General features: G+C 52.0%; 2 protein-coding genes across 3 annotated transcripts; both read right to left on the bottom strand.

The window, feature by feature from the left end:
• Positions 1 to 670: 670 nt before the first annotated feature.
• CITED1 (Cbp/p300 interacting transactivator with Glu/Asp rich carboxy-terminal domain 1) lies at positions 671 to 7,162 on the bottom strand. 2 transcript variants are annotated; one of them, XM_084639937.1, is made up of 2 exons: positions 6,859 to 7,162; positions 671 to 1,872 (listed from the first exon to the last, which is right to left on the bottom strand). In XM_084639937.1, the coding sequence occupies exon 2, from the start codon at positions 1,857 to 1,859 to the stop codon at positions 1,359 to 1,361; it is 501 nt and encodes a 166-aa protein (XP_084496063.1). In that variant the 5' UTR covers positions 1,860 to 1,872; positions 6,859 to 7,162; the 3' UTR covers positions 671 to 1,358. The 2 variants fall into 2 exon arrangements, with proteins under 2 accessions (XP_084496063.1, XP_084496062.1); XM_084639936.1 differs by lacking the exon at positions 6,859 to 7,162 and adding an exon at positions 2,517 to 4,163.
• Positions 7,163 to 12,671: 5,509 nt separating this feature from the next.
• Positions 12,672 to 16,210, bottom strand: LOC311526821 (uncharacterized protein). The gene is made up of 2 exons (XM_084640270.1): positions 15,296 to 16,210; positions 12,672 to 14,360 (listed from the first exon to the last, which is right to left on the bottom strand). The coding sequence occupies exons 1-2, from the start codon at positions 15,498 to 15,500 to the stop codon at positions 14,119 to 14,121; spliced, it is 447 nt and encodes a 148-aa protein (XP_084496396.1). The 5' UTR covers positions 15,501 to 16,210; the 3' UTR covers positions 12,672 to 14,118.
• Between the last annotated feature and the right edge of the window lie 1,512 nt (positions 16,211 to 17,722).

Genomic DNA, 17,722 nt, shown 5'->3' with positions numbered 1-17,722 from the left:
TTTTCTGCAATAGTGCAGTGACAGGGTGTGTCTACATGGCCCTGTCCACATGGTAGCAGCCAGGGTATGTACCCGTCCAGCCTTCCTACCATTCCCCTGTGATTGGCTGGGAAAAATCAGAGTTGCTCAGCTTTACTGCACTGCTAAGAACCATGGGTCATGCCCCCAGCAGCCTGTGTGCCATCCCCACTGTACTCCACCCCAGCCTGGAGCCCCCTCCTGTACCCCAAACCCCTCATCACCAGCCCTACCTGAAAGCCTGCACCCCCACCCTGAGTCCTGACCCCTCCTGCACCCCAACCTCCTGCCCACACTCTGAACTCCTCATTTCTGGCTCCACCCTACAGTGGGGGGGGTGTGGGCTGGAGACCTCACCCCCAGCCCAGAGCCCCCACCCACACTCCAAGCCCCTTAGCCCCAGCCTGTAGCCCCCTGCTGCACCCCAAACTCCTTATCCCTGGCCCCACTCCTGAGCCCACACCCCCAGCTGGAGCCCTCACCCTAACCCCCTGCCCCAGTCTGGTGAAAATGAGTGAGCGAGCAAGGGTGGGAGAGAGCTAGTGACAGAGGTATGGGCGAGGAGTGAGCAGGGTCAGGCCTTGGAGAAAGGCCCAGGACAAGCATGTTTGGTTTTCTGCAATCAGAAAGTTGGCAACCCCAGGCATGACTGTAAATCAGTACAAGGGGTGATAGGAGCCAGGCCCCAGCAGGCCGATTCCTTCCACTGGTTTTATTGAAAAGCCACACAGGAGCAGCCCCATGCTGTTGCAAAAACAGACCTTGTCTCCCCCCAGTCCCAGCACCCCAGGTACTGTGCTTAGCCCCCAGCTGTCTCCCCTGTGAGTCACTGGCCCCCTGCAGGGATGGCAGACAGCTCTGGTCCCTGGGAGCTGTGAGGGACCCCTTTGGGGGCAGCCCTTTCCCAGGCCACAGCAGGGGTGTATGTTTTGTTTGAGCCAACATTTCTGTGTCTTCAGCTTCTGCCCTGCCACATTCACCTGCCAGTCCGCCTCCTTCTCCAGCACCAGTTTGGGGAATGGTGCCCTGGGGGCTAAATCCCACCTCCAGCAGGAGATGCTAGCCCTCCACAGCAAGGTGCAACCCCACCAGGCACTAGGTCACGCAGCCCAAAACACACCCCACGGAGCACCAGCTGTGCTGTAGTTTCTCCAGCTTCACTGAACTGTCCTGAATGGCACGGCTGCAGCCTTGCAGAGGGGGACTCCGCTGCAGTAGGAACCAGGCCCAGAGGCCTCCCAGTTGGCTGGAGGGGCAGGTCCATCATGCCAGCCTGCCCTTGACAGCTGTCCAGTTCAAGTCCTCTGCCAGGGTTGCCTGTGGTCAAGGTCAGTCTGGCATCAGCGACTGGAAGGGAAATCTGCAGCAAAGTCAAACTCATTCTGGCCCAGCCACAGCTCTGGCAGCTCGTTAGCTCTATCCAGGCCCAGTTCTATCACCAGTGACATCAGCACCTCCTCATCCACTGGATCGGAATCAATAATGCTAGGGCTGTGGGTGCTGGCAGGGGGAGCCAGTGCCCCTTGGCCCAGGGGCTGGGCTCCAAAGCCCCAGCTCTGGATGGACCCAGCCTCCGCTGGGTGCCCAGAGACCCCCATGGCATGGTACTGGCTGTTGAGTTTCTGCAGCTGCATGCTGGCCAGCAGGTGAGGGGCCGTTGGCAGGGTGAAGGAGGGCTGCTTTGAGGGCAGGGGGGTCGCAGAGGGGGCCATCATGCCCGCACTGGTGATGTGGGGTCCTGTGCTGGCCTTGCTGACATTCATGCCCACCCCAGGGTAGTGCAGGATGGTCACTGCTTTGCGGTCCTTCATGCCCAGGCTGGGATAAACCAGAGAGCTCATCTCCTTCTGGGTCCTGGAAAAGAAACAGGAGTTCTTACTACAAGAGCCAGATCCCAGTGCCCCTCCCCTGATCCTGTCAGCCCCTTGGACTTGCCCTCAGCTAGAGGCACTGGGAGACCACCACAGACAAGCACCATGCCATGGACTGCCCTGCAGCCTGCATTCCCACATGGGAGCCAGTACTCACGGCACAGCCTGAATTGGGACCCGAGGGCCACCCCATTGCCAGTGAAGTGCCAGCCCATGAAGGGAATGAGGAGAGCACCTCTGGAACCAGATCCTGTGAGCAGCTCAGGCAGAGCCAGCTGGCAGGGGTTGTTGGATCACCAGCCTGCCAGGTTTGGTGTCCATGGCATTCCCCAGGCTATTTCAGTGGCATTCGAGATTTGCCATCCCCTCCTGCAGACCAGGGCCATTCCACCCTGGGTTAAGGATCAGCACCAGGCCCTGCACCGCTGGAGACCCCTGTGCAGGGAGCCAGCACAAGTGGAGGGACAGTGCCTGATGGGCAGATCTCACCATAACTCTGAATGCAGCCACCCTGGGTTCCACCACCTCATGGGAGCTAAACCCAGCTGTGCTCACATATGCTCTGTTCCAGTCCCATCCCAGCCAGGTGCTCGCATGTGTGTATTCCCTTTCAGCCCAGCCACCTACCTCTCCATCCCAATCCCCTGCCTGCAGCCATGTCACTTCCTTCAGGTTTGGATGCTGGGCCAGTCTGCATTCCTTGCAGAGTTTAGTGCTAGCAAAAGCCACCAAGCTGCTGTCCCTGGAGACTGGAGTTCTTTAGCCATAGAACTGTTCTAACAGCAGGGCAAGCGCCCAGTCACCCACCATCTCTGCCAGCCTGTCTTTAGGTTGGCCTTGGGGAGAGGCCAGGAGGGAGTTCACAGGCCATGGCAACCTAGGCTGAAACTGGCAACCAGAGTGCTGGATGATGCTTGTCATGATGTGGATTTGATTATGGGTGTGTCCCCTAGGACAGAATGTGCAGCAGCAGTCAAAAAAGCTAAGAGTGTTCATAACCCTTAGGGAAGGGATAGATAATAGGACAGTAAATATCACAACACCACACTATAAATCCAAGGTACGCCTATGCCTTGAATACTATGTGCACATCTGGTCGCCCCATCTCAAAAAAGACCTATTGGAAAAGGTACAGAGAACAGCAACAAAAATGATCGGGGTCTGGAGCGGTTTCCATATGAGGGGAGATTAAAGAGACTGGGACAGTTCAGCTTGGAAAAGAGATGACAAGGGGGGGATATGAGAGAGGTCTATAAAATCATGACTGCTGTGGAGAAAAAAAAATAAATAAGGCAGTGTTATTTATCCCTTCACATAACAAGAACCCAGAGTCACCAAATGAAATAGGCAGGTTTAAAACATAAGAAGTACTTCTTCATACAACACAGTTAACCGGTGGAACTCATTGCAACAGGATGTTGTGAAGGCCAAAAGTTTAACTGGATATAAAAGAAATAAAATTAAAAACTTACATAAGTTCCTGGAGGATAGGTCCATCAATGGCTATTGCCATGATAGCCAGGGATGCAACCCCATGCTCTGGGTCTCTGTACGACGATAGGGGATGGATCAACCAGTAATTGCCCTGCATGGGCAGCAGGTATCATAGGCTGGGGGAGGCTGTGCCTCCCCAATCAGCTTGGGGTGGCCCTGCCCATGCTCCACCCCCAGACCCCCTTCTGCCTGCTTCCAGTTCCCTTCCCACTCTTCCATGGCAGAGAGGCTGGTGCAGATACATTTGCCTGGCAAGGCTGCCCTGTTCAGCAGTGGCCATGGCAGAGACCCCATCCCACATCTCAGGAAGCATCTTGAGCTTCTGTCCAATTGCCTAAGCAGAGCTCATCCCGCTAGGAGGGTCATAGTCCTTAGACAGGGGCATCTAGCCAGAGATCTGGCACTCAGGGTAGGTGGTCCAGCTCAATGCATTTGGGTCTGGTACCTTTGGTGGATCCTCAGCCTTTGTGCTGAGACAGACGCCCCTGAGCCCTGGGCACTCCTCCCCTCTCTGCCCAGCAGGGAGAACGTGCTAAGCAGAATGTCTGTAACAGTCTTCCTCCAGCCCATGAGATGTGGTAGCCCCCAGCTACCTTCCAGCCCCAACAGCACTTCAGATTCCTCTTTGCCACAAAGGAATATTTGGCTCCACACTGCTCAAGAGCACCCTGGGCAGAGAACAGACCTGTCCTGAGAATGCAGAACTGCAATCCTCTAATAATATCCCTGCAAGGATCCCCCACCCCATGTACTTGGATCTAGTTGGTTTCCCTCCCCTATTTAGCAATATGGGAAGGGTAATTGTTCCAGACCCATTTGCAATCTCCCCCCCCCCCCCAGTGAAATGGTACCCTCGGGTTGAGTGGCCCCTTCCCATCTCTAATTGCACCACTTGTCCGGCAGAAGTTTTGTGCTGGATGGCCGCAGCGTGCAGTGGAATCCCAGTCACTAACAACGGCCCTCAGCATCTCGAGTGGCACACATTCACATGGCCACCAGCCAGCAAGAGCCACACCAGGGGTTGGCCAATTAGAAGTCAAAATGCACAAGGGGAGACGCCTGCAAGTCCTGAACCAGGGAGCGACTGACATCATCTGGATTGTGCCTTTTCAGGGTTACTAGAAACATGCCTACCTGCAGCTGCTTCCTGCTCCATGATTTCTAGAGGCAATGGTAATACAAAACAATGATTTGGCAGCCATAGCCAGAGGGCTGGGATCTGCCCCCATTGGAAAAGAGCATCCCAGGGCATTGCACTGCCCTTAACCCACCCAACAGGACCACCCCTTCCCTGGAGCACAGCCCTTGCAGCTAGCAGAGGAATACAATAGCACTCTGCATTGAGAGCTTTATTTCAGTAGGGGTTTAAGCTTTAAAGCTTGATGGTCATCATCACTTAAAATGCAAAGTCCATCCATGTGGCACTGCTGCTGGCCCACTCTGTCCACAGCACACTCCTCACAGCAGAGGAGAGGTGGGAAAAGAGGACAGCTTCAGATCTAGTTAGGCCCCCAAATAACATTTTCCTTAGAGGTCAATCCCCACCCCTCTCAGGAAGGGGCTTGTTAAACTGTTGGTAGAAGATGCTGGCACTGTACAAGTGTTGTGGGTAGTTAAGTAATGCTTCCTCCAGGAATGCTGCAGCATGCGGGTGGGGAATTGGGGGCAGCAGGGGAGGAGAGAAGAATTGAACAGATGGCCAGTGGGCCGTTAAGCGGACTTGAGTTTCAGTTTGAACTCTGGGGGCTCAGACAACCCATCCCCCACTCAGAGAGAATGGCTGGAAAGGCAGGGCCTTAGAAGGTGTTAACCAACATGTGCTAACACCTCCCAAAGCTCTAGCTTAGACAGGACAGTGCAGGGGAATGGAATTGGTCCAGTTTTAGCCTCTGCTGCTGCTTTTTGGGAGATTTTCATGTTCTGAAGAGACACTATAAAACCCCACTGAGCAACAAGGAAATTCAGGCTGAAGGCGTAGAGCCCAGCTGGGATTTCAGAGTCCCAGGCCCCACTGGAATACCAGCTTGGGACTGTCAGGCGGGGCCAGAGCACAAGTACAACTCAAGTGCTGGGGTGGATGGGAGTCAGCAGTGGGAGGAGCCAGGAAGAGCTCAGTCCTTTCCCACAGTTTTGCTAGAGTGCTGTCATGCCCATACTCCTCACCAACAACAGGCACAGAACAGGCCCTCCTCTCCCAAGAGCACAAACAAGAGGAGAGTCACTATTAGCTGTACAGGGTCTAGTACACACAGCTAGGCCATTCTGAGTGCACCCAGTAGAGGGCAGCGGTGACACCCATGACACAGGAAGCTATAATCACCCCACACTCCTCCCTGCCAAGCCAACCATACTTGTTATAGGAAAGGTCTCTTGTAACCAGCCTAAATATAAGGAGGTGTCCGACAGCACCCCCGAAGAGCCCCTCTCCACAGTATCGAAGTGGTGTTGAAAGCCAAGGCTAGAGCAGTTTCAGACCAGGGGATGATTACAGCAGAGTGAGATGAAAGAGCCAGTGCAGCAGTTATCACTAAATCAGGCAATGGGGTCACTTTTAGCTCGGATGGGTCACCTGGGCTAGCACTGCTACTGACTTGCCTGGATGAGCCATGCCACCTGTCTGTGGCAGTTTCCCCACCTGGGAAAGGCAATACCCATTTTCCTACCTCACAGGAGGCTGCTCGCTAAGCACTCCCAGGCCAGGGAGTGCAGGGTTCACACTGGATCAGCAGGTGGTGGCAAGCCACTGTGCCACTTGCACGTGCAGTGACAGTTAACGGGGGTGGGGTGGGGGAAGGAGGAACATACACCCAGATCCGGGGCCCCAGCCCCAGCCCCAGCCGGCTCCACCACCAGGCCAGGATGGAGAGCGCCCCCTAGTGCCCACAGCCTGCCGGGCCGGGGAGACCCCGGGATCCCCCAGCACTGGCATCTCCCCCCACCTTCCAGCCGCAAACGGATTCACAAGCCGGCCGAGCTGGGGCCCGTCAGCACAGCCATGGCCCGGAGCGCACCTCGGCCCCGTGCCCCACAGACCGCGCAGCTTTCCCCCGCCCCCGGCTGGGAGGTACCCGGCGGCCGCCCCCTTCGTCCCCGCCTCGCCCGAGCCCGGCTAAGCGGCTCCCCGGGACCCTGCTGCGGGCCCGATCCGGGAGCGGGGGGTTCCCAGCATCGGGCCCGGGGTCCGCCCACCACGTGCCGGGCGGGCGCGCGGGGCTCGAGCCCCAGCGCTGCAGCTGGGAGGCCCGCAGGACCGGCCGGCAGCGCGGCCGCGGTGTGCACGGGGGGCCGCTGCAGAAGCCCGGGGGCGCCCCGAATTTCTGCCCCCAGCTCGCACGCGCCCGAGCCCAGCCGGCGTGTGCCGACAGAGGAAGTTGCACAAGTTACTGCGCTGCCCGGCGACCCGCCCTGCCCGGGGAGGGTGCCCAGCGCCCGCTACGCCCCAAGAGCGGCCGGCTGGAGCGTCCCCCGCTCTCACCTCTCGGCAGCTCCCGGCCAACTCAGACGCGTCCCCGCCGGCACACCCCGCTCCCCATGGGGCGGCTGCTCCGCAGTGACTTCACAGCGACCTGCGGCGGTGCCCGCGGCCCCCTTGCTAACAGGGCAGCCTCCGCAGCCAGGCCCCGGCCCGGGCCAACTACCGCGCCGTTCTGCCCTGCTACGGACCCGGGCTGCGCTGTCCCTCTTTATACCCGCCGCGATCGCTACTAGCACATGGCCTGGCTCTCCGAGCCCGTCCCAAAACGTGGACGGGAGTTCTGGGAGTGGGAGGCGTCTCCGGCTGGGTCCCGTTAGGACCCTGCGAACTGTGATCCGGCCAGGGGATAATTCCCTGTAATGTAGGCAGGGTTAAGCCAGTCTCGGTTAAGGGTTCGGATGAGATCTTTGCTGGGCGGGGAGATGATCCACCAGCTGCTTTGGGTGGTTTGAGCATTGGCCTGCTAAACCCAGGGTTGTGAGTTCAATCCTTGAGGAGGCCGTTTAGGGATCTGGGGCAAAAATTGGGGATTGGTCCTGCCTTGAGCAGGGGGTTGGACTAGATGACCTCCTGAGGTCCCTTCCAACCCTGATAGTCTATGATTCTGTGAAGCCCAGGTGGACCTTGGGGCTGAGCCACCCTGGCAATTCCTGTGTTCTTAGCCAACCAGGCACACAGCAGCTATGCCAGGATCTTCCAGAGCCTGGCCCTGCAGCAGGACCTGCCGCACGGCTATGACATGGAGAGGTGTGAGAGGAGGGGCTCAGACAGGTGGCATTCACTACACCAGGAGAGGAGGCCCAGGCCTCCTATCAGTGGCATGCGCATTCAGCTCAGCCTGAAGCTGCGCAAGCTTCTGCACACTACTCGCTCACCCTGTTGTAGAGTAGAGGGGGCACACAATAGTGCTGCCAGCTCTCCCGATTGCATTATCAGTCACACAGGATTTGTTTTTTCTTAAAGTCCCAGCACTTGGAGTCATGTGAACATGCCAGAATCAAACCAGTTTGCCTTTTTTTGAAAGTAAGTTTCTAGCTCTAAGATCAGACACCAGAAGGCAAATGCAAAGAACCCAACATTGACTGTTTAACTTCTCATGATTTTAAAGCCAAATTCTGAGTTTGGTGGCCTGTCTCATGGGTTTTGAATGATTGGGGTTGGCAATGCTGAACTTGCTCCTTCATCTCTCCTCTTCTCCCCACATCCACTCTTTTTAGCAATTTTAAAGGTGACCTGCAAAGGATGTTTACAAGATTGGTAGTATGGCCCTTTTAAATCTCCATACAATGTATAAAGAAGGCTGGACATTTTTTTTTTTTTGGTTTGTTTTAATTTTTGCTTTCCTTGTTTGTTTTTTACTGTAGGGTGCCAGAGAGAGTGCAGAGTGACGCTGCTGTAGCACAAAATGGCAGCAGGGGCCGAGCTGCCCTCCCCCAGCCCCAGAAAAGAGATTCCCAGCACAGCTGCATTGCTTGGCTGCTTCATTGCTTGCTGGTGGCACTAGTGCAGCTCTATTCTAGTGCACGTTAACAGAGCATTTGCATGTCGGCCCCTGGGAAATGTACCTTGTGTTCAGCGGGTTACATAAAGAGCAAGCTGGACTTTCCATGGAAACCAGCTTTGAGCACAGTGTGAAGGGCATACTGGGCACAGCTCACTGCTTGCGTTAGTCTACTCTTATCCAGCTCCCTCCTCGGGAGTAAATCCCTCTTCCTACAACTGCTGGCAGGCAGCTCAAAGGTTAGAGAGCGGCCCTGCAGCGCTCTGAATCCAGATCCACGGATATTCCCCTCCGGGTTTTGCAGGAGCCTCCAGGAGATGGTTGGAAAGGGGCATCTGCTCAGTTTCTTGTGCAGAGGGTCTCCCAGATCAGTTGCTCAACAGCCCTTGAATGAGCGCAGTAGTAAGAGGCAGCAGAAAGGCCTGCCCTGACACACACACCCCTCCTTCTAGCCCAGCCCTCCGCCTCATCGGCCTGCCACACAATGGCAGTACAATGAGCATCAGAGAGGAGAAATCCTGCCCCTTAGTCAGCAGCAGGCCACAAAAGTGCTCCCCAGCCAGGGAAGGGTCCACCCCAATTTCTTTCTGTCCCGGGGGTGGGGGTGGTGGTGCACGAGCCTGCTGCACTTCTCTGAAACAACTGCCCCAGCGCTGTGGGCAATTCCGTGCACTAGACGGAAGCCCAGAGCTCCCCTGAAATTGTTTAGTGGGGGATGGGTGGTGGGGGCGTTAAACCTGCTTCAACAGATCTGCCATTGTGCAGTGACTCATGACAACGTGAATACCTGATGAAGCAACACAACTCCACACAGCTGCTATATTAACAGTGAAGCCCTTGAAAGCGCAGACCTGAGTTTCGCACCGAGTTACTCAAACAGCATATTCCTTCCAATACCATTCCCCTTGTCCAGCCCACTGCACTGAGGCTGGAGTCCACTGCGGCCACAGACCATGGGCGGGGATACAAAGGCTCAGGCAGGCAGGGGAAGGCATGTGTGGGCCAGTGGGAGGTTTGCACAGAGAGAGCTGGGTGGACGTGACCTGTATGTTAGCTATCATTATTTCAGCAAAAAGAAAAGGAGTACTTGTGGCACCTTAGAGACTAACCAATTTATTTGAGCATAAGCTTTCGCGAGCTACAGCTCACTAGCTCACGAAAGCTCATGCTCAAATAAATTGGTTAGTCTCTAAGGTGCCACAAGTCCTCCTTTTCTTTTTGCGAATACAGACTAACACGGCTGTTACTCTGAAACCTGTCATTATTTCAGCATTGCTCCATGGGAGCCTGCACTCCTTCAGGCCTATCGCTATGTCTGCCCTTTGTTTCTCTTCCTCCTGCATCCTCCTTTCTCTGTGCCTCTCCTTATTCCCTGTGTCGCTCCTCGTTTCCTCCTTCTCCAGTTCCTGACTCCTCATGGGCCTCATCCTCTTCCCCAGTCCACTGCTAGAATGAGCAATGAAATAGTTAATGCTGACATTTAAGGAGACATGGGGGGAGAGGGGGAGAAGGAAACATACCACTCTGAGTCATTGTTTCAACCTGCCTGCAGACTCAGGCAGACATCCCTGCATCAGCTACACTCCGTTCACACTTGGAAGGTTTCTTTGTAACCACAAAGGCTAGAAGCAGCTGAGATTCTGACAATGCTACATAGGCCACATAACGACACTGGGGGCAGGTTCACCCACGGCTGTATGACTAGCTTTCCTGCTATACTGCTTTTCTTCTGTAAGGAGCCAAAAGCATGTATATCCAGGAATCACTTCACTCAACATTGAAGGGCTGTCACTTCTGTGATGGAACACTGTTTAACAGTGCACAGCAACACCACACAACAGTCCACAGCATGAGACAAATAATAGAAGCATTGCTGGGCAGGTTTAGTTCCCCTGCAGCTCTGTCTAAGGATATATCTACACTAGAGACTATATTGGTGTAGCTATGCCGATATAACCCTATAGTGTAGACGCAGCAGGAACACGAGCCCCTCCTCCCCCCAACAATGCTAGCTAGGCTGACAGGAAGCCCTCTGTTGTCAGCTTAGGTGAGTCTACGCTAGGGGTCATGGCAGCATACCTACGTTGGTTGGGGCAGGGGTCATAGCTATGTCTTGATATAACTTTTCAGTATAGATCAGCCCTCAGTCAGTAGGTGGCAGTGTAGAGCAGTTGTGACTTTACTGGACATGTACCTTGAGGAGTGGTTTGTGTTATTTTAGTTGTGATCTAGCAGTTTCTTGTCCCTCGCTCTGTCTAACATTGCTGGGTTTTAGCTTTTTTACTCTGAAAGTTTGTACGATTCCAGCAGAAGTGAACAGGGGGAGTTTTTAAAAGCAATTTGAGGGTGAACAATGGGATGAGCAGAGAAGCAGGCCGGACCTCACAACTTTGGCAGGTCTGTCACACATTCCTACATCTGCGGTGAACTGTCACCTGTTGGTTGGTGCATATGGCTGTGTGTGTGATAGAAACATGCAGAGACTCCCCTGAAAGATACCCCAGAGCTCTCACTAACAAGCCAGGAGCCAGGAGTTCTCATCTCAGCTCTTCCACTGACCGCTGCACCCCACTGAGCAGAAAACCTGAATGGGAGCCATTAAGGCCCTGTCTACACTACAAAATTAAGTCGACTTCATGTAAGTCAACATCGAGCCTCCAATTTAAGTAAGTCGATCTTGCGTGGCCTCACTACACTCATTGTGTTGGCAGAGTGTATCCTCACTAGCAGGGCTTGCATCAACGCACGGAGCACTGCACTATTGGTACCTATCCCATGTAGCTAGTGGAATTTTGAGTTGGGTTTGCAACAAAACTTTGGCACGGGTGGTTATGGGAACATGACGTTAGCCTCCCATGATGCACTTACCTCCCTCCCTCCTTTCCTGGCAAATAACCAAGCCTTTTTTGCAAGTTTGGGTTATCAGAGCAGACGCCATAGCACAATAAGTATGGATCCAGCTCAGCTGTATACTGTTGTTGTGAGCCTTACACAGACCTCGTGCCTTATCCTGAAGAATTTACAGAGCTGATACAGGAGCTGCCGTGCGGAACAATGTGATGCCATGCAAGCAGCCATGCCAGAAGACATAAAGCAGAGCAATTCACAGTTGCTGGCACCTTGACATGGTTGAACGCTATTTCTGGGCCCAGGAAACAAGCACTGACTGGTGGGACCACATTGTTATGCAGCTATGGGATGACAAGCAATAGCTGCAGAACTTTCAAATGTGTAAGGCCACTTTCCAGGAACTGCGTGAAGAGCTTTCCCCAGCCCTGAAGCTCAGCAATACTAAAATGAGAGCTGCTCTGACAGTGGAGAAGTGAGTGGCGATAGATCTGTGGAAGCTTGCAATGCCAGACTGCTACTGGTCAGTGGGGTATCAATTTTGAGTCAGTAAATCTACCATGGGATCGATCCAAGTTTGCGGGGCCATTAACAGACTTTTGCTAAGAAGGGTAGTGACTCTGGGCAACATGCAGGACATAGTGGATAGTTTTGCCGCAATGGGACTCCCTAACTGCGGTGGGGTAACAGACAGAACACATATCCCTATCTTGGCACCAGACCACCTTGCCAAAGAGTACATAAATCAAAAGGGTACTTCTCAATGGTGTTGTAAGCGCTGGTGGATCACAGGGCTGTTTCATCGACATCAAGGTGGGATGGTCGGGAAAGGTGCATGATGTGCGCATCTTTAGGAACACAGATCTGTTCAGAAAGCTGCAAGCAGGGACTTTCTTTCCAGATTGCAAAATAACCATTGGTTATGTTGAAATGCCAATCATGATCCTGGGAGACCCAGCCTACCCCTTGATCCCATGGCTCATGAAGCCGTACACAGGCAGTCTTGACAGCAGTAAGGACCATTTCAACCATAGGCTGAGCAAGTGCAGAATGGAGGTGGAATGTGCCTTTGGATGTTTAAAAGGTCGCTAGCGTTGTTTGCTTACTAGGTTAGACCTCAGTGAAAGCAATATCCCCATTGTTATTGTTGCCTGCTGTGTGCTGCATAATATCTGTGAAACAAAGGGAGAAAAGTTTCCGCTGGGGTGAGGGATTGAGGTAGATTGCCTGGCAGCCAATTTTGAGCAGCCAGAAACCGGGGCAATAAGAAGAGCACATCGAGGGGCTCTGCATCTCTGTGACGCTTTGAAAGCCAGTTTCAGCAATAAGCCAGAGTAATGTGACACTTATCTGTTGTTCCTTACCAAACTGTCCCCTCCATTGCATTTTCTTCCCTGTAACCTCCACCCCCACCAACCACTGTGTGTTGAGTGAAGAAAGAGCCTTTTCTCCTCGGTCCATTAAGTTTTATTGTGCACTCAAACACACAGAGACAGCAAAGAAAAGTAAGATAACCTTGGGCAAAAGGTCTAATAACATTGTGGGGGGAGAGACAAGGACAGCTTGCTTACAGATTGTAACAAAGCAGCCTCTGGCAGGACAACTGAGAGTACCAATTCAGGACAAATTGCTTAGAGCAGGGCAGTCACAGCCCAAGACTGGGTGTCCTTTATTATTAAGTCACACCAAACCAGCCAAACAGAGAGGACTTCGGTTTTACCCCACTGGCTAACCAGAAATTATACAAGCAATTCCCTCAGATACTCCAGTTCCCTTGTATCACCACCAGCACCACTCCTTATGGGGATGAATGGTTATGAAAACAAATAACCCAGTAAAAGAAAAAAGGTTCTCCCGATCCCAAAGGACCAAGCCCCAGACCCAGGTCAATATACAAGTCAGATATTACCCACAAATCACACTGTTGCCAATCCTTTAGAATCTAAAATCTAAACGCTTATTCATAAAAGGAAAGAAATATAGATGAGAGCTAAAATTGGTCAAAGTAATCAATTACATTCAGCAATGGCAAAGTTCTTGGTTCAGGCTTGTAGCGGTGATGGAATAAACTGCAGGCTCAAATCAAGTCTCTGGAGTTCATCCACAGCTTGGATGGGTCATTCAGTTCTTTGTTCAGAGCTTCAGTGTAGCAAAGTTCCTCCAGAAGTAAGAAGCAGGATTGAAGACAAAATGGAGATGATGCAGCTGCCTTTTATAGTCCTTTTGCCATGTGGCTTGTGCTTCCTTTGTTCCAAACACAAGCTGCCCAATACATTGCATGGAAAAACCTTAAAGTTCATTCCATAGGCATGTCCCTGCATGCCTTGCTGAGTCACAAGGTGTATCTGCCTTCTCTCAATGGGTCAGTTGTATAGCTGATGGTCCTTAATAGGCCATCAAGCAGGCGAGGCAGTGCTGATGCCCAATTGTCTGGGTTGTCACCCAGAAGCATAGCACAAGTTTGAAATACAGACAGCATAAAGCCAATACTTATAACTTTTAAATACAAAAATGATACATGCATACAGATAGCATCATCACAATCAGCAAATCATAACCTTTTCATAGACACATTACTTGACCTCCTTTGTACCAGATTTGGTGCCACTATATGACCTTGGTTGCAACAATGAGCTATACGGTCACAGTTCATATTAATAACATCACACAGATGCACTGCAATAACAATCAAAGGTGTGGGAATGAGCACCTTCTGGTCCTTGTACCCTCCCCTGGTATTGAGTGCAAGGGATACAAAACTTCCTCCTCTCCTCTCCCACCCCCCGTTGGGAGAGGAGGACATAGAACTGGACGATGATGGCACAGGTTCAGCATAGGCTGCTGGGAGACTCTAGCATCCAGCTGTCTTTCTTGTACCTCAACCAGATGCCTCAACATGTCTGATTGCTCCTTCATAATTCGCAGCATCTCTTCCTGTGTGCCACACTCTTGTTCACTGCATGCTCTCCCTCCTCTCTGTCCATGTGCAGGTTGTCGGACAGTGCAATCCTCCATGCTCTGAGCTCCTTCTTGTCACTCTCGGAGGTGCGCACTAACTCATTGAACATATCCTCCCGAGTCTTCTTTTTCCGCCTTCTAATCTGGGAAAGTCTCTGACCCAGTGTGGAGGATGTACTGACAGACAAGGTTTCAGCTGGAAGGAATGCAAAGCACAAGGGTAGCATTAACAGTACATACATTGTTTCTGGTGCAAGGTTAATTTTTTTTATTAAAAAAACACCCCTCAATACACTTCACTGCAAGCCACAACATAATCACAACAGCTGGCTATTGCAAGAATCGATTTTCTGCTCCAGCCATGGTGAGTAAGGCCACGAAGCATGGGCGGGAGGTCTTGTGCTGCAGCTTTTGTGAAGACATCCTCGAGATCACTGGTTGGAACTTGAGAAGGAACGGTTTGGTCTTCCTTCCCCCCCCAAATAGTTTGTTTTTTACAAAATTGGCACCAGGTTGGGGGGGAAGGGAGAGAACAGGAAGCCATCACCCCTCCCCCTCTTTTTTTTCCAATGCTGCTTGCAACAGACGGTGATCCCTTCCAACCACAACCACGGCATGTTGGGAAAATGTGGTTGTGTGACCCAGATTTCACCAAACAGGAGGCAGATTACTTGTCAAATTGCTTGCGGTTTAAGGACGAGAATTGAAAACTTTTCCCATTTCCCCTAGGTGACCCTATGAGATATCACTCTCCAGAGGGCAACAGAGGTGGCAAGGGAGCAGATGCTGCAAGCGTCTGGGTACAGACTGATCCTTATGCTGAAATGCTATGTGCCGCAATGATGCCAGCAGAGTTAATTCTGGAGTGGCACGGGAAAGTGTCCTACCTTGGTGGACGAAATAAAGCAGCCCTTTCCAGAAACCTTCTGCAAAGGATTGCAGAGTACCTCTATGAAACTTCCTAGAGATCTCCATGGAGGATTCCCAGGCCATCCCCATGCACACAAATGGTCTTTTTGGACAGCACCCTCTGCGTAGCTGGAGTGACCACTGATACCCGTTGTTGTTCAGATTAAACATAAAAAATAATAGCATGTAATCCCTACAGTTTGATTGGGAATGTGTACTCACCAGAGGTGCCTTCCCCAGCATCATGCTCCGCCACCAACGGGTCCTGCGAAGGGACGGGCTCCAGGGCTAAAAATAGTTCTTGGCTGTCAGGGAGAATGGATCCTCTGCTTGCCTGCCTCACATTCTCCTCCTCCTCCTCTTCCTCATCAACAATGTCCTCCTTGTTGTTGCTTGAGGTCACCCAGGGCTCCTGGGAGGTATCCATGGAATGTTTTGGGGTAGGGGTGGGGTCACCGCATAGAATCGCATGCAGCGCCTCATAAAAGCAACATGTCTGTGGGGCAGAACCAGAGCAACCGTTCACCTCCCTTGTCTTCTGGTACGCTTGTCAAAGCTCCTTTATTTTCACGCGGCACTGCTGTGTGTTCCTGGTGTAACCCATCTCCCCCATGCCCCACACAATCTTGGCATAGATGTCAGTGTTTCTTCTGCTGGATCGGAGCTCTGCCTGCACTCTTCTGTCCACACATCAATAAGATCCACCACCTCCTGTGTACTCCATGCTGGAGCACGTTTGCGGTCTTGAGACACCATGATCAGCTGGGCTGGCGAGCTCTCCACGCTGATGAAATGGGAAATGGAAATTCAAAAGTTCCTGAGGCTTTAACAGGAGAGCGGCTGTTTCCTGTGTACCTGGCTGACGTGCACTGAGGTTCAAAGTGCTCTCCAGAGCGGTCACAGCGGACCACTGTGGGACACCTCCTGGAGACCAATTCATTCGAATTACACAACGCAATGTCTACACTATCCCCATGTCGACCCGGGGATGTCGACTCAAGCACTATGCCTCTCGCGGAGGTGGAGTACAGAAGTCGACTTTACAGGCCCCTTAGGTTGGCAGAAGGGATTCGGTAGTGTAGACACATATATTATTAGATTGACTTAACATGGCTTATGTCAACCTAAGTTTGTAGTGTAGACCAGGCTTGAGTCATCAGATGTGTAGCCATGTATTCAGATGTAAGAACATAAGAATGTCCATATTAGGCCAGACCAAAGGACTGTCTAGTCCAGTATCCTGTTTTCTGACAGTGCTCAATGCCAGGTGCCCCAGAAGGAATGAACAGAACAGGTAGTCATCAAGTGATCCATCCCCTGTTGCCCATTCCCAGCTTCTGGCAAATAGAGGCTAGGGACACCATCCCTGCCCATGCTGGCTAATAGCTAGGGCCCTACCAAATTCATGGCCATGAAAAACACGTCACTGACCATGAAATCTGGTCTTTTGTGTGCTTCTATCCTATACTATACAGATTTCATGGGGGAGACCAGCAATTCTCAAATTGGGGGTCCTGATCCAAAATGGAGTTGCAGGGGGTGTCAAAAATTATTTTAGGGGAGTCGTGGTATTGCCACCCTTACTTTGGCACTGCCTTCAGAGCTGGGTGGCCAAAGAGCTGTGGCTGTTGGCCGAGCGCCCAGCTCTGAAGGTATTGCCCTGCCAGCAGCAGCGCAGAAATAAGGGCGGAAATACCATGCCAGGCCATCCTTACTTCTGCACTGCTGCTAGTGGCAGCTCTGCCTTCAGAGCTGGGCTCCCAGGCAGCAGCCGCTGCTCTCCAGCTGCCCAGCTCTGAAGGCAGTGCCGCCACCAGCAGCAGCGCAGAACTAAGGGTAGCAGTACTGCAACCCCCCGGACGATAACCTTGCGACCCCCCCCCAACTCCTTTTTGGTTCAGGACCCCTACAATTACAACACCATGAAATTTCAGATTTAAATAGCTGAAATCATGAAATTTACGATTTAAAAAATACTATGATAGTGAAATTGACCAAAATGGATTGTGAATTTGGAAGGGCCCTACTAATAGCCATGGATGGACCTATCCTCCATGAATTTATCGAGTTCTTTTTTGAATCCTGTTATAGTCTTGGCCTTCACAACATCCTCTGGCAAGGAGTTCCACAGGTTGACTGTGCATTGTGTGAAGAAATACTTCTTTTTGTTTGTTTTAAACCTGCTGCCTATTAATTTAACTTGGTGACCCCTAGTTCTTGTGTTATGGGAAAGAGTAAATAACACTTCCTTATTTACTTTCTCCACACCAGTCATGGTTTTGTAGGCGTCTACATTATCTCCCTTTAGTCATCTCTTTTCTAAGCTGAAAAGTCCCAATCTTATTAATTTCTCCTCAGACGGAAGCCGTTTCATACCCCTAATCATTTTTGTTGCCCTTTTCTGAACCTTGTCCAATTTCAAAATATCTTTTTTGAGATGGGGCGACCATATCTTCACGCAGTATTCAAGAGTCAATATGCAAAGTACTCCACTTTGGAAGGAACAATCAGTTGCACGCATACAAAATGGAAAATGACTGCTTAGGAAGGAGTACTGTGTAAAGGGATCTGGGGGTCATAGTGGACCACAAACTAAATATGAGTGAACAGTATAACAGTGTTGCAAAAAAAGCAAACACGATTCCGGGA

Source organism: Lepidochelys olivacea (genome assembly GCF_965140295.1).
Source record: "Lepidochelys olivacea isolate rLepOli2 genome assembly, chromosome: 9".
NCBI classification, from domain to species: Eukaryota; Metazoa; Chordata; order Testudines; family Cheloniidae; genus Lepidochelys; species Lepidochelys olivacea.
The sequence above is the reverse complement of the archived record's forward strand: the minus strand, read 5'-3'. Positions and strand labels throughout refer to the sequence as shown.